General features: G+C 45.2%; 2 protein-coding genes across 5 annotated transcripts in view; both read right to left on the bottom strand.

Moving 5' to 3' along the window:
* The window catches only part of pkd2 (polycystic kidney disease 2), a 178287-nt gene extending 172102 nt beyond the window's left edge, over window positions 1-6185 (bottom strand). Inside the window, exon 1 of the mRNA XM_052083627.1 lies at window positions 6180-6185. The gene's annotated coding sequence lies outside the window, so the exon portion shown is untranslated. The remainder of the gene's footprint in view (window positions 1-6179) is intronic.
* Window positions 1-24396, bottom strand: part of cntln (centlein, centrosomal protein) — a 93178-nt gene that overhangs the window by 16059 nt on the left and 52723 nt on the right. For all 4 annotated transcript variants that reach the window (XR_007965960.1, XR_007965959.1, XM_052083608.1 and 1 more), the window contains exons 16-24: window positions 23570-23645; window positions 21830-21911; window positions 20745-21001; window positions 17352-17507; window positions 13283-13380; window positions 8153-8279; window positions 6997-7134; window positions 5657-5842; window positions 51-248 (exon numbers count right to left, since the gene is read on the bottom strand). Coding sequence is in view for 2 of the 4 variants with exons in the window: in XM_052083608.1 (XP_051939568.1) it covers window positions 51-248; window positions 5657-5842; window positions 6997-7134; window positions 8153-8279; window positions 13283-13380; window positions 17352-17507; window positions 20745-21001; window positions 21830-21911; window positions 23570-23645 (1318 nt within the window). In the remaining 2 variants the exon portion in view is untranslated. The remainder of the gene's footprint in view (window positions 1-50; window positions 249-5656; window positions 5843-6996; window positions 7135-8152; window positions 8280-13282; window positions 13381-17351; window positions 17508-20744; window positions 21002-21829; window positions 21912-23569; window positions 23646-24396) is intronic.

The raw sequence follows: 24396 nt of genomic DNA on the forward strand, positions 1-24396 counted from the left end.
TTATCCACACCCTGGTGTTAAACGAACGGCCCGTCGTCCCTCGGCCTCACCTGCTCCGAGTCCATGATGTCGGCCAGATCGTTCTCGGACATGTTGAGGATGGAGGCGGCGATGGACTTGGCTTTGATCATGGATTTAGCTGACGGGCCGCCCTTTGCCGCAACAGCGTCGGTCCGCCTCAACCTCCTCCTCTTCATCAGCTGCTGTTTGACCTCGTGCACGTCTAACAGCATTTCGCTGGCCAGAGCCTGCAGGGGGGAGGAGGAATACAAGTGAGAAGAACATGACGAAACGGAGACCGAGAAGAAGTGTGAGGGACGGCCCTGCCCCGGCCGATGAATAAATGAAATTGATCAAGTATGCGGCAGAGCGGCTTAGTACATTATGGAGGAATATTGAGTTTGACGCACTCAGATTCTCTCCGGTTTTTGCGGCGCACTCCCTTGAAGGAATACGGTCCCGAGGGTGCGTTGCCCCGTCGATCGAGAAGCCGCGGCAACGACGCTTTGATATGGAATGCACCTCGAGTTTTGGCTAAAATCTCCACAGACAAGGAATCATTCATCAGAGGCAGAACAGGCAGAGGGGGGCTCGTGAAAGATACAGCCATTCATTTATTTATTTGCTTTCTGAAGGTCTCGTGGCACAACAGGGCAGCATAACACGGTTAATTATTAAGCTTGCGAGGGGCCGTTCGAAAATGGTGCCCGGGTGGATGGCAAAGCGAGGCGAGCAAAGACCCGGGATGGCGCGGCTGCCGGGGCGCTAAATGGGAGCGTGTACGCTAAATACGGAGAGACAATTAAATGTTAAAACTGCCACTGTACACGAGCAAGTCAATAAAGCAAACTCCCCTTTGCTTCATTTTCAGCTTATTGATCGAGGCAATAATCTTCCGTATCATTCCCTTGCAAGCCTGCCGAAAAGCTGACCTTGGAATAGATGGTCGGACAAGGGGAGCAAGGGATGGCTCCCGCTCTCATTGCGCGCAAACAAATAAACAAAAAGAACTGTACAACTTGCTTTTGGAGCAAGGGACGGCGGGGGGGAAAAAACAAAACAAAAAAACCCCATACAAGCGTAAAGCTTGATGAAGATTTTTCAAGCGTGGCAACATCTATTGCTCTCGTAGTTGTACACCGGTGGCGTTAATAAAGCTGCGGTGCAGTTAGGCTTTGTTTGTTTGCAGGAATAAATATATAAGGACAACACTACAGAGTTGTGATGCGATTAAATGTAGATGTTCATAAACAAACAGCATACGCAATGAAACAAAACAAACAAACAAAAAAACAAGTACATTGTACTCCATTATGTCATGTTTGCTATTATTGTCATGAAAGATAAAAGGAAAACAGCGTAGGGCAAAGCCATTCAAAGTATGGCCCGGTGGGGCATTTGAAGCAAGATTTTTTTTATATTGACCCAACACACACTTACTTAAATAATCAATTTAAAAAGTTGAAAAAGAGCAACTTTTTTTTAAATTAAAAATGCAACAACAGTTGAATGTTTCAACTCATAAAATGTATTAACAATGTGTTTCTGCCTCACTACTCTAAACACGGTATTGTGATCTTATATATCTATATATATATATATATATATATATATATATATATATATATATATATATATATATTGCGCGTCGTCCCGCACGCGGTCTGTCCTTCCGTCTGTCCCTTTTCAAAACGTACCTACTTCACCGCGCCGCTGCGCGCCGCCACTGTGCTGCTCAGGCAGTGGCTCACTACGATCGCGCGGGCATCTTAGCGAAAAAATGTTGTCTACCCACAAGCATTGCAATAAAATTGTTAGTTATTTAGTAGAGCTAAACATCTCTTTATTTTCGCGATAAGCAATGAAGATGAACAAAAAGTTGAACCAAGCAACAACACTTTTGTGGGCCGTAGGCCCACCTTACCAGCCTTCAGCAGGAACTAGCTTATGAGCCGCCCGGAGGGCGGCGAACCAGCTAGTATTATATAATATTGCATTTGTGGAATATGAATTAAGCAGAAAAATACCTGTTTTCATGGTGGCCATTTTGCCACTTGCTGGTGACATTTGCTCAGCTCAGGTAACAACCAATCACGGCTCACCTGTTTTCTGAGTTTGGTCATGTGACATTACGCTACCTGAGCATCTGTGATGTCATTTTCAGTCGACAGCAAGTGGCAAAATGGCTGACACCCAAGGGAAAAAAATATTCATATTTATTATATTCTCTCTCTCTCTCTCTCTCTCTCTCTCTCTCTCTCTCTCTCTCTCTCTCTCTCTCTCTCTCTCTCTCTCTCTCTCTCTCTCTCTCTCTCTCTCTCTCTCTCTCTCTCTCTCTCTCTCTCTCTCTCTCTCTCTCTCTCTCTCTCTCTCTCTCTCTCTCTCTCTCTCTCTCTCTCTCTCTCTCTCTCTCTCTCTCTCTCTCTCTCTCTCTCTCTGTGTGTTTTTATTCTTAATTGCTGCCTTTGGGATTTGAAAATTGCATTCTATTACAGCGCGATGCCGATTTGTACTTGATTGTCTTAATTCAGCCCCACTTGACAGCCATGAATGTAAATTTCAATGAAATTGCCTGTACAATGAATACATGTTTCACAATGGCGACACTTTTCCTAAAGTGCGGATGAATCCGATTTTCAAACGAGAGGTCAACCGGAATCCCAGAAGAGACTGTGGTCGACCTTCCGCAGCAAGCAGAATACGACTAACTCATAACCGTCATCCATTTGATCTGATAAACGACTGCTGCACGAGCTGGTTTTGGTGATAAAAGCGCGCGTTTACCCTTAAGGAATACGTAGCTTATTACCTAAAAGCCACAGATCCTGTTCTTTTATTTACGGCCTAATAGATATTCACTGTCACTAGTCGAGGGTTACATTTAATTGACCTAAATCCAGCATGTGGAATAATCCGGAAAGGAGATTAGGAAGGGAATTCATCAGCTGTTCTGAGCTGCGAGAGGAACGACTGAATGCACGCGCACACGCACGCACACACACAATAGTGTGTATGTGTGTGAAATGCGTACTTCAGTCTGCCTGTTTGTTGAGGACTCTTACCCGGGCTAGCGGCACGATTGCTATAGCCAGAGGGCCAATTTAGACGAGGCGAGGATTAAGGCATAGCAATGGGGATCAAATGGGCAGCTAAAAAGACATCTTCAATAATAACTAGCTCCTTCGGAATCTTTTCTCACACACATACACCTGCATGCGCACACACACACACACACACACATACACGCACACGAGGGCACAAAAAGCTGTTCATGAGCAAAACAAAGCAACTCGGAGAAGAAAATGTAAATGAAAACGTATTCATTTGGTGTTTAAAATGTGCACTCTAGAAAGAACATTAGCATGGCAAACTAGAGTTTTGACAGCTTTTATTGACGTAAAGCCAATTCTACTTGTACTCTATAAGAAGGACAATAATGTGAAACTTATTGTGCACTTGGGCCACTGCACAGAGGTGACTTTTTAGCAGTTTTGACAGCCTGAGGCATGTGCAGGGGCCAAAGGGGTCTGCTGGCCGATAATAATGATAATACAAAAAAAAACACATTGAGATTGAGCAACAACAGGCTCACAAAGAGAGTGAGACAACACACATATATATATACACACACACACACACACACACACACACACACATGCACAGCCCCTCCAGTCGTGATCAATACACGACAAGAGTAAATCTCCTCCGGACGTTAGGCAGCCCAATCAAAGGGCTGGCTGTTCTTATAGAGGATCACAGGAGCCAGGGGCAGACAAACAATGATGCGAATCCTCGACACAACAACACCACCACCACCACCATGGCCCCACCCCGCCTCAGGTTATGGGAAAATGGAGGCATCGACTGTATATCAATATTGTACATCTTTGCTTGCGTGAATTAAGATAATGCTGCTTTTGTTTGTGGGAGATATGTGCAATAGATCTCATGCCTACGCGTTCTTAGCATGTCTTGTAGAAAGTTCCTAGTAATGGAGGGGGTTGGGGACATACTAACGGAAAAAAAAAGACATTTGTGAAGACAACCCCACAGTACCACCAAACCACTCCTCAAATAATCAAGAAATTCATTTTTTTCCTCTACTCCATGTTCTCGTACTGTCAAGTCAAGAGTATTTATATGTTAGACGAGGGTATGCAAAGGTTATTAAACTTTCACTTAAACTGGGCATGTCATGGATGGTCTTGCCCACTTCTGACAATTTTTTTTTTACGGAACTCTGGGGAACACGTCAGTGAATGCTTAAAAGAGTGCAAGTCCAAGTATTTAGTGAACAACTCTAATTGAAGTACGGTTGATTTCATATGAAATCACGGTTCATTAGCCTTTATTTTAGCCTAACCTACAAGAACCCCCCCCCCAAAAAAGTAAAATAAATTTGATAGTATAGTGGAATGATTTTTCACTTGTTTTTGTGAATTCGTACGGAGAGTACTTGAAAAAAATGACATATTAAATCCTAATAATATAGAGAAGAAAAAAAATCCCACTGACATGATTTCTCAAAATTGCTCAGCCCAACTAACCACCATACCACTTCATCATTTACCTCAATGCTGACTGACCACAACAGCAAGAGAGCCACACTCTTTGATTTGCGTCCTCCCAACCATGGTCGGTCCCACAAGTTTACCACCCCCGCACAATCTGGATTTGAATTGTGGTCTGCCGGCTGACAGACACATACTGTACACATTGTTCGCAGGAGAAAAAGGTTCAAGCTCCACGGCGCCGGTCCTTTCAGTTTAGCACACATTGATTGTTGATCACCTGCCTTTATGCAATTTTGGGAATTCTGAGGTCAGCGTCCTCAACCAACAATTGAACCCCCTGGGGGTCTTTTGAGGTTAAAAAATAACACACACAAATGGCCCCAGGTTCTGCCATTTTGCACGGACCTGTGAGGAGAAGAGCACTCAACCTGGTACATGATATTGGAACAAATCGCTTTTCCACTCATCACAACACTCTTTGGCGTGCTTGCGAGATTGCAACGACTGTATTTTATCATACGTTTTTCAGATTTTTTTTTCTTGTATCGGCAAACATTTTAGAAATGCTGACATACAGTCAAGACATGAACCGTTATGGGTGGAAAGGGAGATAAATAAAAGGGGGGAAATCTAGTGAAAGTAATGGAAGCACTGGGGAAAGAAGGGAGGAGGATAAAACATGCCCTTATCCACAGAAAATCCAAAGGGCCATGGCAAAGCGCCACCAAACTCTGCGCATGATTTATGGATGTGCAGAAATAGACTCCGCTATCTCCGTCTGGCCTCTTCCTTCCTTGACAGACAGGTGTCAGCAAAGCAGAGCTGCAGGACACTCTTTATCGCTTTCTCTTCTCTTTGCCAGATACATAAACACGGCACCACAATGATGGATCACATCTCTACAAAAAAAAAAAAAAACACCATGCCAATTCCCTCCAACCACTCATTTATCTACCTGCGATGGCCTTTATCTCTTTATACCCATGAAAAACAGGCATAATGACATCAATCTTCTATTCTCCCCCCCACACCCTTGTCTGTGAAAAAATTTGCTGGCCCCGGATGGTGATTTAAGACGAGTTAGATGATTCAATGCTGCACCCATTGGGCTTTTGATCAAGCGGAGCTTTTAAGCGGAGCACCTTGATGAAAGAGCGAAGTTGCTCCAGCTGGGAGGAGGCCTGGCCGAGCTGCCTCTGAAGCTCGTCCAACGCTTGGGAGCGCTGCTGGGTCAGCCGCTCCGTTTGCTCAGTGGCGCTCTGCTCCAGAGCGGCCAAGGCCTGCTCGCTAGCTCCCACGCGAGCCTGGAGGGCTTGAATGCGCTGCTCCTGCACACAAGCACACAAGTGCGCGTCGATGGTCAGCAATGTAAAAAAAGAAGGGAGGGAACGAATGTCTGCGCAAGAAGATCAATCGGATACAGAGAGGCGAAACAAAGTATGCGAATCCTTTGGCATTACCTGGATTTCCCTCAAACATTGGTCAGAAATTTTGACCTGATCATCGCGCTCATAAAAACAACTTGACCATCGCAGCGCAGGGTGAGAAAAGTATGTGACCAGTGATTACTTTTTCTCCTTTGAATGGTTGCTTTGTTACATCATCCACCCTCTGTTGAGCTTCAATTGGCAGAGTTCAGTTTATCGAGGCATTATGCAGGAGAACTTCTAATTCTTTTCGGTTGATGATAGCAATCCGTCCAAGCCCTGAAATAGCAAAACACGATATAATCCACCCTACTTGACAGTTGCGATTTTGATGGTGTGCTTTTCCTTTTTTTCCCCCCCCAAGCATGGCGTTGTTTGTTCCTTTCAAAGGAGTCCGCATTGGTTTCATCTGCCCACACTATGGAACATCCAGGCACTCTTTGAAAACGTGAAACTTGGAGAAATGATTTTTGTGGACTGGGGTGACTTGTTTCAATAACATCTGCTGGTGTTTTATTTATCCTAGATTATCCTGTTAACATCTCCGTTAACAGAGATGTTAACACATGTCAAGAGTTATTCATTAGCTGACACTTTTGGATTGCTCTTCACCTTGAGCATTTTGATTTTGCAGGCATCTTTACAGGAATGTCAATCCTAGGGAGAGAAGCAACATTGTTGAACTTTCTCTGCATTTTTAGAAAAATCTATTCACGTCTGCAAATGCTTCACGGCTGTAACGTGCCGATGCACAATTTGTTAGCTGTGTGGTTTAAGTTTTGAGGAATTGGCGGCACCGTAATCAGACTTTGCATCAAAGATTACAACATTCAGCACTGCCATTTAGTAACGCAGTGCTGAATGTTGTAATTACAGTCAATATTTATATTGAAAAAAAAATCGAATGAAATTGATATTCTCACAATACAGCACAATTCAGTTCCCCGCGCGCCTTTCGGAACCTCAAAAAGCCGTACACTGGGACCGTCAAAAACCGGGGACCCCCTTTACCACTGCGTAAAATCGGAAACAATTGCAGAATGACATTGTCAAACCTTTTTTTCCAGGTCATCCTTCAGTTTGGCGCAGGAAGCCTCATGCTGGGCTTTCTCCGTGGTTGCAACGCTCAGTCTCCTCTTGAGAGATTCAACGAAAGCCTTCCTGTTGGAAGCTTCCTCTGATAAACACTTGACCTGCGAGCGCAAAAGGGTCACGTTATTTATCTATTTACTTTTAAAGCACGTACACGCCGCACATCCATAACAACGTGGCTTCTCAAGGGTTTTGCCTGCAAGCTGCACTTCATGCACTGCTGTTGACTGTTTACTTTCATGAAATTAGCGTGCAAACGACACCACGCCGCTACACGCATCAAACTGGTCGGCTGTAATCTGATATTCTCTTAGTGCGGAAGCCATCGGATGACTCATGCCAGCAGCACCGCGTCCGCTGGAACGTACGTATCAGTCAGGTAAATGACATCATCTTTGCTGCATTTGGCCGCAGATCAACTGTGTGCGCACACAACCATCTGCATTTTTCCATCCAGGCAGAGGTGGAATTGACCATTTTAAGACATTGTGTAATCATGCTTTGAAATTTATGCCGGTCGGTCGGTCGGTCGGTGAAGGCCCTCGTTATCGAGGAATGCGGCCCCCAGGACAGGGCGATGGCTCCTCGTGCTTATGAGATTTATGCATGTAACTTGGAACCATCATTGTCCGCCTCAAAGCTCATGAAATTTTGGAGTTTGACTCAAATGTTCAGGAAGCCTTAAATGGGACTTCTCTCCACAAGACTCCCATGTTGTGACGTGAATGTTTTACGTTACAACGGTTTTTTTTATTAATCAATTTTGACAAAAGGAGTCCTGCTTTTGAAATCTATTCCAAATATCTGATAGCTTCAGTTAGACTCACAATATTTACCACATAAGATTTTGAATATTGTTTACTTTTATGTAAAATAAATAAATAAAAAATAAATAAATAAAAAAGGGAATCTGTGAATATGACTCCTTAAAATCCTTCAGGACGCGTTCGTCGTTTCAATCCTTTTTACAAAAACAAAGTTTATCATTTGGCGTTTGTAGTCACATACCGGTGATTTTACTTTTCATGTTACAGATTAAGAAAAATCGAAACCACAATTTAGTAAGTATTATGATTAGAACGGAGACGATTCATGGATGATTTCAAGCATTTCGAGCACCTTCTTCTCCAGCTCGTCCACCTGCCCACGGTAACTTTTCTCCATCTCCTGCAAAAACTTGAGCCTCGTCTTCAGGTCGTCCACCAGCTGCCTCTTCATGGTAACATCTCGCTCGGCGTGGCTTGCTCTGGACACATATTACCAGAGGGAATAGAAAATTAGCCCTCGCCTCTGATTGGCTATCCAGCATTTGCTCAGACAGATCAAAATTCCCAAATGCCAAATGTTTCAAATGTAGACACGTGCTCTTGACACCTTGCTACTTTTACTTCTAAGGCTGATCCACTGCGTGCGTTTCCTGCTCTCAGTAATAGGAAAACAAATATTGATAGTGTCCTATATATTTTCTATTATTAAAATGTTATGTTAATAATCACAGGAGTCAAATGATAGAAATGTAAAATATTCAAATACACTACATTGTTACAACAACAACAAAAAAAACCCCCTAACAACAGAGATGAAATAAATTGTAAAAACACAAGTCTGTTAAGGCAACAAAACACATCGACTATGCGCGCGTGCGCTGGCACACACGCGCTCGCGCTGGCACACACGCGCTCGCGCTATTGCAACACCGGCAGGCACCGAGTCCCCCAAGTAGTGCGGCAGGCACGACAGTTCATTATGACAACTAAATACGCACGTGCGGACATTATGACAACTAAATAAGCACGTGCGGTGAGGCGCTGATTTGAAGATGCATCCCAACAGGCGCATAATAAATCAAGTGCCCTGTGGAGGAACGGGAAGCGGGACTGCGTGCCACCCATTGCATCCTCTTGTTGACAAACAGCATTTTGAATCAGCAGTGACACTGCTAGGCAGACACTAATCAATGAATGTAAATGTTTAAATTATGACCTGAAGTGCACCAGTCGCGTACAAGAACGCATCAGCGGGAGGTCTTAGTATGGATGACAGAAAATATTTGTATGCTGACAATAATCCCCTTCAGACGCATGTGGCCCGTTCTGCGCCATCTGTTTCGTTCAGACAAAATGCAGCTCATGTCACTTTCCATTTTAATTACCGGCCTTTTGTGACACGTTTGATTTTTCAGCATAATGGTACGGTATACCAAGTTAGCTATACATACACCAATAGCCCTTGCAGAAGGAAACAATACAGAATGAACAGAAATGGCTTGAAATACACTGTGGGGAGCCGTTCACTGTAATTTTCTTTTCCCACGGCAATTTGCCTTTCTGAGGATAATACAATCAGAGTGAGACACGGGGGAAATTGAACTAGCATGTGGAAAAAAAAAACTGAATTTGAAAATATTGCAGCTTTCAACCAGAGTTGGTCGGTGACGGGCGAGCTATTTTTTGCGCTGTTTCTACTTCAACTTGAAGAGGCCACCACTGAAAGTCACAGTGCACTAAAATGGCCCAGATGCATGGAAATGCAGAAATGATTCAGCTCAGAGGTTAGTGGTTCTCAAACTTGATACACCAAGTGGCACTTAGATCAACTGTGATACTCGATGTCATACTGGGGGTGATATGGCATGACTCCTTCGTATAACTGGTTCCAAGTCAGTCGTTGGATTATTCAGAAGCTCAAGATAAAAAACAAAACATTTTGGGGCGTTTCAGATATGTTTATTTGCATGTGCACAAAGTTCTCCTTGCCCCCTCTCATTTTGCCAGCAGGACCATTTGCATGCATTTTGGCACCCGCCTTTCAGACATGCTAATACGCATAATAGACGCCAGCGCAATTTGTCTCTGATTGGCGCGTACTGCTCTGAAATAGAATAGTTACCCCTTGTGGAGGTCTTCGACTCGGTGGCATTCTATTTTAAATGGGCTCACGACATCGGCGTCCGTTCAAGTTTCTGAGCTTTTTACCATGGCTGAGACGAGAACAAACAGACTAAAGAAGGATGCGGGTTGTGGGATCGAGTGACTCGTAAGCTCCCCTCACACTGGCTGCGACTTGTGTTTTGCAATTCAACACATATGATGCAAGGCTCGAGCAAAAGCTTTCGTGTAAGTAAATGTCCCCCGTCTCCCTGGGCGGACGAGTGCCTGAGGGCACAGCGGCTGAATAAATGCGAGCCTGCTTGTCCTATTGGAGTGGCATTAAATTAAATAAGAGTGGAGTTTGGCCGGAGGACTTGGGGGCGGAGGGGCGGGGGTTCGAGGAGGAAGAGCGGTGCTCACTGGTTCCCCCCTATGGATTTGGCCATTAATGAGAAAACCCATATTGAACCTTTCAGATGACTGTCTGGTGTTGACTTAAAGATGAAGAGCGGCAATAAGGGCCCCGGTAGGCTTCCTCTGCCCCGTCGCTAATGGCAATTAGATGGACAACATTTATTTTAGATGTTCCCTTCTTGCGCAGCCCAAAAAGAATAGAGGATGAAAAAGAATGAGGGATATATCGACGCTGCCTCGTCTCCAGTGTGTGATCTGTATTTATGAGTGTAAGCAGACGGCAGAGCGGGAAAACTACGGCTCTGATCACTCGCCGCGTTTGTTCCCCTTTGTTCTCGCGCTTGTTGCGGCAATATTGTTCATCAAACATGCGCTCATTGTCATGATAACAGCGGCGAGCGCGCATGTGCTTTTCCGGCCGTGTTAAAAAAACGGCGCGGACACTTGATGCGGCTGATAGACAACAGGGTGAAAAGATGAAAGCCGCACCTTCATAAATAAAGCAGCGCCACAGCGCCGGATATTGACTGAGGACATGTCGGTGTACTTTGAAATTCTTTTTTATTTTTTTTTTGTGCGTGTGTGCTCCCCTCTTCTTTAAGTCAAAGCCGCGCGGGTCCCCGTGTGTGCACTGAAATGTATATTTCAGAGGCGTCTAGACGGGGTCTTTCATTCCGAGAAGAGCGCTCCCTACATAGAAGCAAACGGAGCGGTGGGCACTTTGGGTTTCTGACTTGGTGCGTCTCAGGCTGTCGTGGAAACTGAGCGAAGGGGATGTTTCGCTCTGTCTGCGCTGTGATCCGCCCGGCGCTTTGGTCACAAAAAAACAACAGATCCACTGTGATTGTACACATGCCCCGGATGCATTATTGAGGGTGCGGCGGGCGCAACGACGCAGCACGCCTGAGAAAGAGGAAGGAAGCAGCGGAGAGGAAGGACTGCCCTTTGTAGCACCCGTAGAGATGAAAACGAAGCGTTGCGATGATGTGGCGGGAGCTTCGGGCAGACGGTTTGAAACGTGACAGACGTTTGGTGAAGGAAATGTCGCATGTGACCTGACGGATTCAGAAGATTGTGGGTACGAATCTCGGCTTCGTCGTTTGCGTGTGCTTCGAGTGCTTGCGTGGGTTCCTCTCACGTTCCAAATCCATTCACGTCAGGTGAATCGAAGACCGCAGGTGAAACTGAACGACTTTGAAAAAGAATGCCATTGCAGCCACCCACCCCCCCCCTCAATATTGCGATTTCTTATTTCCAGTACATCTCGCTGATTGGGGGCATTCGGCAAACTTTTGTTTTGTCCATTCCCAGAAACGGATCAAAACATCGTCACCGGCATGCACCCTGATTTGACCAGCTAAGTCCTGTTTTCTCGATGATTGGCACGGATGGCATTGAGGAGTTGAGTGATAGTTGTCGGATATTCTTAAATAACACGTTGATTTTCGAATCAAGCCGACTGTCAATCGAGTTTTTGTCACGGCCGCCTGTCCCGCCTCCAAACGCATCGTTGCTTTACGACTCCCCCGCACCACCGGCGATGCGACTCGGAGAAAATCAGCGGGCTCAGGGCTTGATGGATTCTCTGAGTTTTGTGAACTCACAGTCTCACCAGAATTCAGCTTGCAGGCAAGTTTAGGCCTTTGCTCCTCAGTGAGACACCACCTTTGGGGATTCCTTCTCCCCCAAGCCATTCGGTGGTCCACAAGCATTTCAGAAGTGTTTTCAACCTCTAAAGTATCTGTCCACACCTATGACAAGGCACATGAATTGTTTCGAGCAATACATTGGGAAGTGCGTACCGCGTCGAGTGCCACAATGTGTGCGCGTGCGCGCTTGTGCGTCATCTAACTCATTAAGGCTCGCGGCCCACAGGCAAAGAGTGATGCTGCGTGGGGTTGAGTGTCACGGGCCAAAATGTTGCCTCCTGCGGCACACAATCGATCGATGCGCTGCTTTGATCAGCACTCCGCATCGACTATCCACATAAACAACAGCAGCACTACATGACACATATGCACACGCACGCGCTAATTTCTTCACTTGCTCATAGATACATACTAATGTGAATGGTTGACAGCTAAGCATACACACAAACAATACAAATGCCTCGCATCATTGCTGAACAGATTAAAACTTAGTAAAACAACAAAATTAGCATGAGGCCAGAAAAATGAAAAACGACCATATACTGTACATTGTCCTATAATATTGAGACCTAAAAACACATTTAATTAAAATGAAATGGATGAGAATATTTATGCATTTATTTGATGCCTAATAATTCAATTTAATGCTTTCAACAAACTATGAACACAAATGTTTTTGAGCATTTATTATGGATTTAAGAATGTATTTTAAAAATTAAATGTATTTCTTGAACGAATAAGATGAACAATCATTTCATCACATATTAATATAAAAAGGACATTTTTGAATGTAATAATTTATTTGATAAAATATTACATGCATCTTTTTCCACAAACAAAATTGCTATTTTGTTATGACATGATACAATATGGAGTAGATGAGACTGCTACACACACGCGCGCACGCACACGGACACACACACACGCACACACACATACACACACACACACACACTATTAAACCCCATAGTTTTTACAGCCATGAGTGAAGATTCAAATTGCATCAAGGCATTTCGATACACGGTGATAAATTGACACTGGTGTTATTTCTTTTTTTGGCATTCCTCAACATTTGTCGGCGTGTGGATTTATTTCTTTTTTGCCACAAACGTGCAGAGCGGAGGAGCGCGTGCCTGTGTGCTGCCACATGGTGGAATCAAACACTGCAGATCAGAGCTGCAGCTGATGTGATGGTAAGGGAGGGAAGGCAGGATGGAGAGTAAGAGACAAAGACGGGATAGGGGAGGGTGCTGGAAAGAGAAGAGAGAGCAGAAAGAGGAAAAACAAGAGCAACCAAACATGGAGAAGTGACTAACTTGTCCTGCAGCTGGCGGAGCTTGTCCTCCTTCTCCTGCGCTTGGCCTCGCAGGGTTTTGTTAGCTGCCACCTGCCTCGTGACCTCCACACTTGTACTCTGGTGGGGGGGAGGGACACATTGTGAGCATGTGTTAATGCGTCTCCGTGCGTGCCGTATATGAGGGGGAGGCGGGGTTGACGGAGGGGGGCGGGGGGGTCTCACGACACGGCTGATGACAGGTCAGCCGCAGCATGCCTCCTCATTATAGTTACAGCGGGAGCGGGGGGGGGGGGGGGGGGGTGCTAAAAGAGGTTAAGAGGAAAGCGTAGTGTTCAAAGTGGATGAGAGAAAGGGGGTTGCTTGGACATATGTAAAGGCTGCAATTTTAGGGGCAAAAAAAAATCTCCAAAGCATCTTCTTTATTTTGCTCCATCAGTCAGCTTTATTTGATCTACAGTGTAAGGCAGGGGTGCCCATTAGGTCGATCCTGTTCTACCGGTAGATCTAAGACAGGTCCGAAGTAGATCCGAGGAGTGTCAAGGAGAAGAAAAAAAAAAACATTTGTGTGTCTTCGTACATGTTAGTAATACATTTTTGTGTTAATGTACGCTGCACCCTAATCATCCTATCAGTGTCATTTTCACAAAATAAATATTTAAAAAATAAAATAAAGCAGGTAAGCAATCTTAAATTTACGGTGGCGCGCGATTACGTCACCGGAAGTTGTTAGCACTCAGCAGTCTGCAATTGCAGCTTGTGATAAAAGCTGTTGCGCTCTATCTTTTAGCGTCATTAGTCTCATTCAGAGTTTGCTTCGTGTACAATTCACCGAGGGCACGGGCAAAGAATAGGAATCCAGGAGGGTCCAGGAAGCACTTTAAAACGGTACGTGTGAGCTACGATAGTTAACAGGCTGCAAAAGTGCATCGCATGCCTCAGTTTCAGGCTGTTTCTCATCACTACGTGTGTGTGTGTGTGTGTGTGTTAAGGGTGTGGAAAATAATCGATATTAATCGATACATCGATGCGCACATCCGCGATCCGAGTGCATCGGCTCATTCACTGGGTACGACGCGATTGACGGGTGAAATCGCGATTCATCACGATGCATTGATGGGTATCGGTGAAATCGCGATTCATCACGATGCATTGATGGGTATCGGTAAAATCCGATTCAATCGCCGTTTTATTCATGTTAAACGTCACATATCTGCCCTTTCCTAGGCGCAATGAATGCACCATCATTGCTTTGCGTTTTGTGTTGAATACGGACGGTAGCCGTGCGTCACATACAGTCCAGTACACAACGAGCGAAACATTATGGAAGTTAGCGCACGCAACAGCAAGGAAACTACTATATTTAATGCAGCCGCAACATTCAAATCTTATGTTTGGAAATACTACGGCTTCGAAAAGAAAGACGGAAAGCTTGATAAAACCTCCGTAATTTGCAAGGAATGTCGCACTAAGAAGCCATACAACGGCAGCACCACAAATATGCAGACCCACTTAAACCGATGGCACCAGATCACCGACAAGTTTCCCTCCCGCTTCCCCGCCCAGTTCCTCGTCGGACACCGGAGAAACTCTTGGTAAACCAGGTCAGGATCAGAAAAAAATTGCCTCTTATTTTGGGAGTCCCCTTGCAACTCACTGTGACCGCGCAATGGCTATAACTAAGGCCACTGCTTATTTCATATGCAAAGACCTCCAGCCTTAGCGTGGTGGACAACGAGGGGTTCAGACAGCTCGTGCACGTTTTGGAACCCAGGTATAAAATACCAGACAGGTCTGTGTTCACTTACAAACATATTCCCGATGTGTACAACAAAGTGAGAAGTGAGATTACTGTGTCGCTGAACAGTGCGCAAAGAGTTGCACTTACAGTGGATGGGTGGACATCTTGCGCTATAGATTCATATATATATATATATATATATATATATATTTCATATAAGACACTCAGTGAGAGTCTGTTTGTGTTTACACTATAGCAACAGCTGTGAGTCTCAGGTGCCAAATTGTTTACATTTTCTTTGCACAAAACCCAATTGTGAAAGGGCTTAAATAAGTTGTTTTACAAGTTCTACTCTTTATAAGGAATAAAGTGGTATCCTTTTTGTAATACCATACTGAATTCCATCTTTTTAAAAGCTTTTTTTCTTTGCTTATTTGCATCATGTTTAATTGCACAATATCGCAACAAATTGCATTGTATCGTATCGGATCGCATTGATTTGAACTTAATGTGTATCGAATCGTATCGCACCGTGACGACAGTGAAACGTATCGCATCGTATCGCCAGAAAATTCCATGTATCGTTTAAGTATCGCATCGCTGGCAGTGGATCGAGATGTGTATCGAATCGTCCTCAGTGCTGAGATTCACATCCCTAGTGTGTGTGTGTGTGTGTGTGTGTGTGTGTGTGTGTGTGTGTGTGTGTGTGTGCGTGCGTGCGTGCGTGTGCGCGCGTGTCGGTGAGGGTAGATTCCGTGAGGTTAGTTGATCGAAAAGTAGATCTTCGGTCCAAAAGGTTTGGGCACCCCTGGTGTAAGATATGTTTTATTTTTCGATCAGGCGATATTGCTAATCAGAGGGCCTGTGAAGCCCTTTGAGGCTCTTGGATTCTAACTTGAAGTGACTCCTGGGACCTGGCCCGCTCCAGTTAGCAGGCTGTGGGGGTTTGCCACCCCCACAACGGCCACTGCACCCTTCACCTATCCATGGTCTTCTGGTGGAATTGGTGGCGGTGGTGGTGGGGGGGGGGGTGGTTAGGGTACTCTGGGCAATAGGTACGGATTTCTCTTACAGAATGGTTGCATTCTGAATGTTTAAAGAAGCCCCGCATCGCTTGTGGAAGCCTCACAATCCAGAATGCTTTTGATATCGCATGTGCCCCTATAGCCTCTTCCTTGTCCCCCACCCCCGCGACCTCCTTTCTTTCTTTTTTAAACTGCCACCTGACATGAGTTCCCTGCGCTGAGTTTCACGACAGCAACAATCTGCTGCGTGACATTGACGAGCCCGGCGAGGTATAGCGGCGCTAGTTCTCATCCCCCGTGCCACGCGGGGGCACCTGTCTCGACTGTTATTCTCATTCTGAAAAGTGCAACCCAATAAGATCAAATGCTATGAAATGCTAATTTGTGTGGAAATCACATGCAATTGCAGCCGATATGTAGAAATTGAAAAGTATGTTTCAAGATCTTTCCCCTCACTCACTCTCTCTTTTGTTAAACTACCGGTATTTGAATGTGAAGCCTTGAAGTTGGTCCAGAAACGTCAAGGTCTAAGTCGTTGTTCGACATTTTCTTGCTTGAAGCGATTCCGATTGACTCTACCTGGGATGTGTGATACCTTGAACACTGGAATCACCTTTTAACCAAATTGCATGACTTTTTTTTAACTTTACAGGGGGTAGGGTGAGGTGCTGGGGGGGCTGGGCTTGTTCATGGGTTATGCTGTGTTGACATTCTGTTCCCGGTGGCTAAGGCACTCATGTTTCAGGATGCCGAGAGTCGAGTCAGACGCAATAAAGCTGGATGAATGCAACAATAACAAGAAACAAAATATAGTCATACCTCGGTTTTCGACCATAATCCATTCCAGACGGCAGTTCGAAAACCGAAACCGGGCTCTTTTTGAAAAAGAAAATCTTGATTGAAAATGTCTGCTTACAATGGAACGCTACACGAGGAAGCGTCACTTCCTCGTCTACCCGAGGAAGCGTCACTTCCTCGTGTAAGGAAGGCGAGAGGAATCAAGTGGCGCAACCAAGTGCGCTCAGTTTGTTCGAGAACCGAAGTTCGTCATCTGAGGCATAAAAAAATAAAAATTTTTAGTCGAAAACCGGTTTGGTCGAGAACAGAGACGTTCGAAAACCGAGGTTTGACGGTATTAGAAACAGATTTCAATTTGATGTCGTGAGGTAGCACACTACAGCAAACTGCAACCACAGTAAAGAAAATACAGATCAAGTGTCAGGGAAAGTGAGCGTCTTTCTAAAGGCAGACTTTTAAAAATTGTTTTCCATTGGCTTTCACTTCGGAGAGGGGTAACTAATGAAGCGTCCGGTGAGCGGACTGACCTTGAGCTTGGCTTGCAGTTGTTTGACCTCTGCCTCCAGGGCCTGGCAGGAGCACTCAGCTGTGCGACGGGGGAAAGTGCTTTGCCTCCACTGCTCCAATTCCATCTCCAGAACCTTCTTCTGCTGGTCCAAGGCCCCCAGCTCAGATGTCAGCTTCTACAAGGTGACCAGGACACGGCGTTGGTGGGTTCATGAAAATAACATTCCTCCATAAAATGTGTCTTTTAACAACGGCTGAGAACGACATTTCATACACTTTGAAATATCGTTAAGCCTTGCTGTCATTACATTTCAATGCAGTATATGGGTGCAAACTGGGCTATTGTGAGAAAAAGTGACCATCTGAAGCAAATTTTGTTACATGTTATGCGTGTTATTGTTTTGTGTTACTGTAGAGGGTGTACAAGCCGTGTTGTGCTGAGTGCAGATCTTTCAAGTGTGATTGATCGCGTGTGTGCTGCAGATACTCGCATATGGTTGCAAGCTGTTTTTTTTAGACCTCATTTTTAATCTGGGAAAAAAAGATTACCATTCAAGAACGGCACTCAACTGCTGAGCAAGAAACAAATTTTGTGCAAGGAAAAAAAAAATCTGCAAAAATAAACTTAATTCATATTTTATTATTATTGATGTATGTTTGTTTTGCATATAATGGCAAATTGTCAGAAAAAAAATTCTGAATAAAAATACCAGATGGCCTCCAACTGCTGTCTAGCGGTTAGCTTAAGAGCGCCAAATAATGTTAGCTGTGTATTGATGATCCCAAACATCACTGTTGACGCTTTCAACCAAATATGGTCTAGCAACACGAAATGATGAATACCGAATGGCACTCGAAGGAGACCCGACACATGAAGATATGAGATCACACGTACACACATTTGAAACTACAGATTCCCACAGGTTGGCGCTCAGCTCTGCATGCATTGACATTATTGATATCTGGTTGGTGGCTGACACCTTTGAATAGAATCACGCTAGCTTTTGATGTCCAGCGCTCTGTTGAAGACACCGACTGGTGGTTAAAAAGTGATGGGGCGGGGGGTCGGGCAGCACTGTAGGAATTGGGAGTGGCATTGATGACGTTTCCTGTAACACGGGCTTTGATTTCACCGGGGCCATTTTCAGCCCCTTGGTGAGACGTGACACTGACATGGACTGATGACATACTGGCGGGCTATTAGGCTGGAAAAGACAGGACACCTCTCATGACTAACATGGCTCAGAGTGACAGTCAATCACGTGCGGGATAAATAAGGGAGGACAGGTTGCAGAAATAGCCACACGTCCAGGACTTGCCTGTCAATGTTTGAAGCCACACTTGCCGGCAAAAAACGTGAATTTGTTCATGGGGGGGGGGGACTGAACAAGAAAGAAACATTTGAACCAAAACACTTCAAATTCTTTTTAGGCAACCGACATCTAAATTCTACGAATAACTAGGATATATATATTTTTGGGGGATCAGTCAGAGCAGACTTAAATCCTGCGATAATCCCACCACTTTACATGAAAGAGGAGGGTAGAACATCCCGCACTTAAAAAGTTCAGGCAGGTAAAAACACGCACGACGTCACAAAACCGACGACCGGAGGTGGAGCCACGTAATCCATGCGAGCAAGGAAATTATCTCGCATACGCAAGGCGGGAGTATTTTGTCAAAAGGAGGCTTTTCGTTTTGTCACCAGTTTTTTTTTCTCTTAAAGCTTCTTATTCCACCGTAAAATAACTGAGGAATTTAACAAATCGACTCTCACTTGGAAAATGTTCTGTTCCGTATAAGATGTAAAGTTTTACTCGATTTTTTTAACATCCAGTGTTTAAAAGCAACAACATTAAACGGTTTTGTGTATGTTAAATAACGTTAATTTAGCCCGCCTAACGTATTCACAAAGTAATTGCAGATTTTTGGAAGAGCGCTTGTCTCGGAGAGTGTGAGATGTCACCAGAGAGTGCAACTGGTGCAAAACTAAAAATACACAGACAGAGGACAACGCTGCATTCCACTAAGAATCCTCAAATTGTTTATCGAAGTGCCTATGTTCAGTACACTTTGAACGGGACGATACACTCTTATTAACCTTACTGGTTTTTTTTAGCAAGGTGGTTGGAAAATTATTTAGCATCAACGCCATGTACTACTTAACTCTGTGTGTGTGTGTGTGCGCGCGCACGCCTGTGAAGGTAAACAAAGAACCTTTTCTACTACATAGCAACGTGGCTTTGAATTTGCTTAATTGCTCAGCCCTAATTTGAAAATTTTCTGGTCATTTAAATGGGGACTATTGGTGCTTACACTGTTACCAGTTGCCCGTCATTGCGTTTTGAGAATTGACACAACGACCTTGATATATTGAGCCCACCACAAACAAGTTCCTGTGAAAGTGGCATAGTCCTTCTCACATGATTCCCCTCCGCCCCAAAGAGGCCATCTTAGGCCAATTACACGCGACCCGGCTGGAACGGACCTCAAGCCCGTCACCTCCTGCCCTTTATCGGGGAGGCTGTCCGCCTCAGTCGGCTCCAACTTTTTGCGGCAGGCTGGCATTAATACTGCAAGAGTAAAGAGGAAGCAAACAAGACAACAACGCCTCTCTGACTATAACGGTGAACGTGCGCGTGCGTGTAGTTCACTTGTGAGGTTGGACTTGGCAATCAGGTGCCTCGGTGGGAGCACACAGGGGCCACATCCCAGGTAGCATCACTGTGAGGTCAGTAATACACTCGTGCATGAGTCCACTGTACTGTAAGAGCACATAGAGGAAATGCAGACCGACTAACACCTAATCAGGTGGTGTCCTCTGCTGGCAAGTGCCATGTTGGAAACCGCCATAGATGTTTCCGTGGCCTGTCAGATTAATGACCATGTGCGTCTGACTTGAGAGTGCGTGCTATTCTGCTGCTCCCTTTGAGTGTGTTCATGTGAGACAAAGGTGGCTCTGACATGACTGCTACGGTGTTATTTGATCTACATGAATTGTTAATGCCACACTCTAGACTGCAGATTTCAGCTTTAATGCAGAGATTTCTACAGTAGACAGTTAGAAATAACCCCCCCCCCCCCAAAAAAAAAATCTGCAATATAGCTGATCCGCAATACAAAAAGTAACAGTTCAGGCCAGAAATACAAACTTGTGCCTGAATGAGCACCTTGGTGGACATGTTTGGAGAAAGTGAAGTGACAGACTGCTGTTGAAAGATTGATCAGGACGACACAACAAGCAGTCACAGAAGGTGCAATGGAGCGGCACCACCGAGATTTTGCTTGTCAATCCAACTCATAAAGTATGAGGACCTGTTACTCGGTGCTCTAAGGCCTCGCAGCAAATAAATATATGAGAGGTACAAAAAGAGAAAGGCACAAACTTCTATCTCCTGTACAGTTGGAGTTACCTGCGTGAGCTGCTTGCTGCCGCTCAGTTTCTCAGCGAGGGAGTTGAGCTGTGCCGCCATCTTCTTGTTGGTGCTGCGCAGCTCTTGGGCTGAGAGTGCAGCGGCTTTCTGGGCACGTCGCAGTACTTCCACGTGCCGCTGTAGGGACTCGACGCGGTGGTGCAGGGAAGAAGAGGAGGAAGAAGCATTTATTAGCAGCCACTTCTTCCTCTTCTCGCCTCTTGTCCCACGCTCCCAGCGCTCGTGCTGTTTGTTGTCTAAAAAGAGGGAATGGACATGTGCCATCAAAAAATTCACATGGGAACACCACATACATCCTAATGACTGGATTTTGTTCAATAGTGGATGGAGTTTACTGAACTACAGGTGGGGCGAGGAGAGCAATCTATTATCAGTTGCACATAGGAGGCAGGACTTTATATGCACACACATTTTTGGAATACAGTAAACACCAGTCATCAAAAAAAAAAATGATGTGAAAAATGTTGCATTGTCTATATTACTACAGAGGTATAAAATGTAACAACAGACTATGATCCCAAAATAGTTTAATAATATTTCAAACTCATCTTGCAACAGGACTCCTAAAAATAGCAGATTACGTTTGTGCGGGGAAAAAAAGGACACAATGTACAAGTGCGATGAAGACTCGCCGTAACAACCCAGGCTAAATTGAGCTCTTTTTAACGACGAGCGGTGCCAAATTTAACCTTGGTTGTGAGTGGGAACTATGGATAGTCTCATTAGTCATCTTTTTTTGAAAACATGATGTGGTGCAGAAAAAAAACTGAGGGAAGATCAGGTGGAAAAGAAATTACAGTATCGAGAAATTTATTTGCATGTCTGATTTTAAAAATTGTCCAGCAATCTAACAGGCAATTAAAAAAAATTTTGGGGCATGTCAGTTGCGTTTTTTTGCTATTTGTGCCACGGGCCTTGGTCACAAATAGCGGGATTACTTAAAATGAGATGTAGTCTTGCTTCTACAGCAGGTATACCCAGTGGGTGACTATTGGAAGCTTCAAGTCATTTCTTTTTGGGGGCAGTTTTGGTTAAGTGTGATATGCAAACGTTCGGTTCGCTACCTTGATTGGTAACGTTGAGGTGCTTACTGCTCGAATCCGCCGCCAGCACTTTCACGCCTGCGTTTGCCTGACACCTGTCGAACTAAAAGCACAAGAGCAATCAAGAGACAGTGATGAAAAGCAAGCGCATAATCTAACACAAGCGGTTGACATGTTGCACTTCCCGCAACGCGGCTCATAACGACACCATGATCACAGGCCGCTCTCGGTTTAACACGACAAGACAAATCACCCGCTGCTTTAATAATTCACCTGAGCGCGCTCGCCCGACTTTCGGAGCCAACGTCGCTCAGTGATATTAGCCGTGACGGGAGCGTGCGTAGGCCGCCTTTGTTCAATACGGTCTTTGAGTCCTGATGCGCTCCTACTGTATGACATGTCTCAGCGCAGTCATTTGCGCATATGTGTGACATCTCCCGAGCGCAGGATCGTTTGTAGTGACATCAAAGAGGCAAGCTCCTCCAAAGCCCCCCCACCCCACCCCCCCATCCACTCTGCTCCCTCACTAACTCCTCTCTGTTTGCTTCCTGTGACGGTCAGGTATGATTTCATCAGCAGCATGTTTGATCACACGGAGCCGCGCTTAGGCGACAGGAGATGAACTGTTAAAGACCAAAGCTCGTCATTGAGGTGATGGAAGTCATGCTGCGATTCAGCCTGGGAGGAGCCGCGGGGCGCAGTTAGCAAAAGCTGGAACATGGGGAACAAATTCCATGGCGCGGTATCTATTCAGCTCCACACAGCTGTACTCGCGATGGGCGGTTTTCCATTGGAAAGTTAGGGTAGGTGTCCTTAGATGAGGATGGTCCCTTCTATTTTTTTTACTACGGGCACTCAAAAAGTTACACTTCATGTTACCGTTGGGATACGCTCATTTGTCATGTCTGAAAATAGAACGCTTCACAGAATGGAGTGGACCAGTGAAGGTGATGGTCAAGACAGGACATGGAGGCAAAGTGTTGTTATTGAGGAGTAGTCAAAAGGTTTCTTTTCAATCTGTTCTATGCACCCTCACGAGTCTAAACACGGTATTCTGTTTATTGTTGCGCTTGTGGAATTTGAATTGAGCAGAAAAATTCACCTGTATTTTATCCATGCCTGGTAGCTGCCATTTTGGCTTGTACTGTCACGTGTTGTCGACTGCAAATGACATCACAGTGCTTAAAGGCTCGGCTTGTGAACGTCACACGACCAAACAGACTACGGGTGAGCCGTGACGGTCGCTACCTTAATATCATGATACTTTTCTAGACATTGTGCCTAGTCCTCGTAGGCATAACACAAATCCTGGCAGCACAACCCCTACGGGCTCCCACATATCAAAATCAACAGAGGCATCCTTTAGTTCAATTTATATTGTCTGAAGGGCCCTTACGGCTGGCTCCTCGACCGAGTGCCGCCACCCTAATGCTGAGAAGAACAAGCCACGCCCCCATAAAAATCTCCCTACATCCCCTTCAGTGTATAACCACTTTGATTTTACATGGTAGGAAAATAGCCATTTCCCAAACTTTTAAGAGATGCACCCCTTCACAACACTTATAGCAGACGAGTCATTACATTTTTAATCTTGCCACTAGAGTCAACTGAGGGAAACGAAGACCATTCATTGTGAAAGCTGTGTTGATTTTATCGCTCTGAAACTGACAGCTGACAGCAGATTTATGATGGGTGGGTGTCAGCGCCAAATGGGATACAGTGCATCCAATGTTACACTCCAAAACAGCAGGCTAGACTCACCTTCCTTTTGTGCCGTCTGGGAGGCCTTGTCCCCGAGGGCGCGCTGTTGAGGCTGTCTGAATATTCCTCACTGTCACTGGAAAGAAAGTTGAAGTTCATTACTGTCTGAATTGACTCCGAGCTTGTGTTTGTGTGTATGTGTGTGTGTGTTTATATACCACCTTTGGACCACAAACCCAATTTACCTTTTATGGTTGATTTAGTTGACTTGAAGCAAAATATGTGCATTTCAAGCTCTCCTCCTACCTTTTAACAGAAAATCAATGCCCCCGTCCAATTTCTAAGCAGGAAGTGTAAATGTGGCTTGTAAATTAAGTGGAAAAATTGTGGCGTCTGTTGCCGACAGTGAATGCATCAAGATGTATGAGAGCGGCTGTGGCCTTCATTAGCCCGCCAACGTGTGACAGACGTTCGCGAGAGGCGCGGCAGCTGAGCAGAAGCAAACCGGGTTACGTCTGACGGACAGCAACGGGTAAGGGCTCTCGGAGACACACAAACACAGGCACGTTTATTGACAGTGACCTTTGACGTGAAGGTGGGAGCCAGTGACATTTACGCCAGTGGGTTTATTAAGGTGGAGCACGGGGGAAAGGCAGCGGAGGGAGAGACCAGAGTAAGGGGATCTAAAGGGAACATGACAAGGCCGCAGGCTATTTAGGGTTAAAACTGGTCAGGAGGGAATTTGGCTGGACCATCGCAGGTGCTTGTGTAGCGCCGGGCAAGCACCACCAGCGCTGGTTCAGGGAAATACTATAGGATTGTGTTTTTTTTGGGGGGGGTATGAATTATTGAAGCATGTTGATGCTACAAAGGAAGGTCATCGGTTG

Source organism: Hippocampus zosterae, chromosome 13 (genome assembly GCF_025434085.1).
Source record: "Hippocampus zosterae strain Florida chromosome 13, ASM2543408v3, whole genome shotgun sequence".
In the NCBI taxonomy this organism is placed as follows: Eukaryota; Metazoa; Chordata; class Actinopteri; order Syngnathiformes; family Syngnathidae; genus Hippocampus; species Hippocampus zosterae.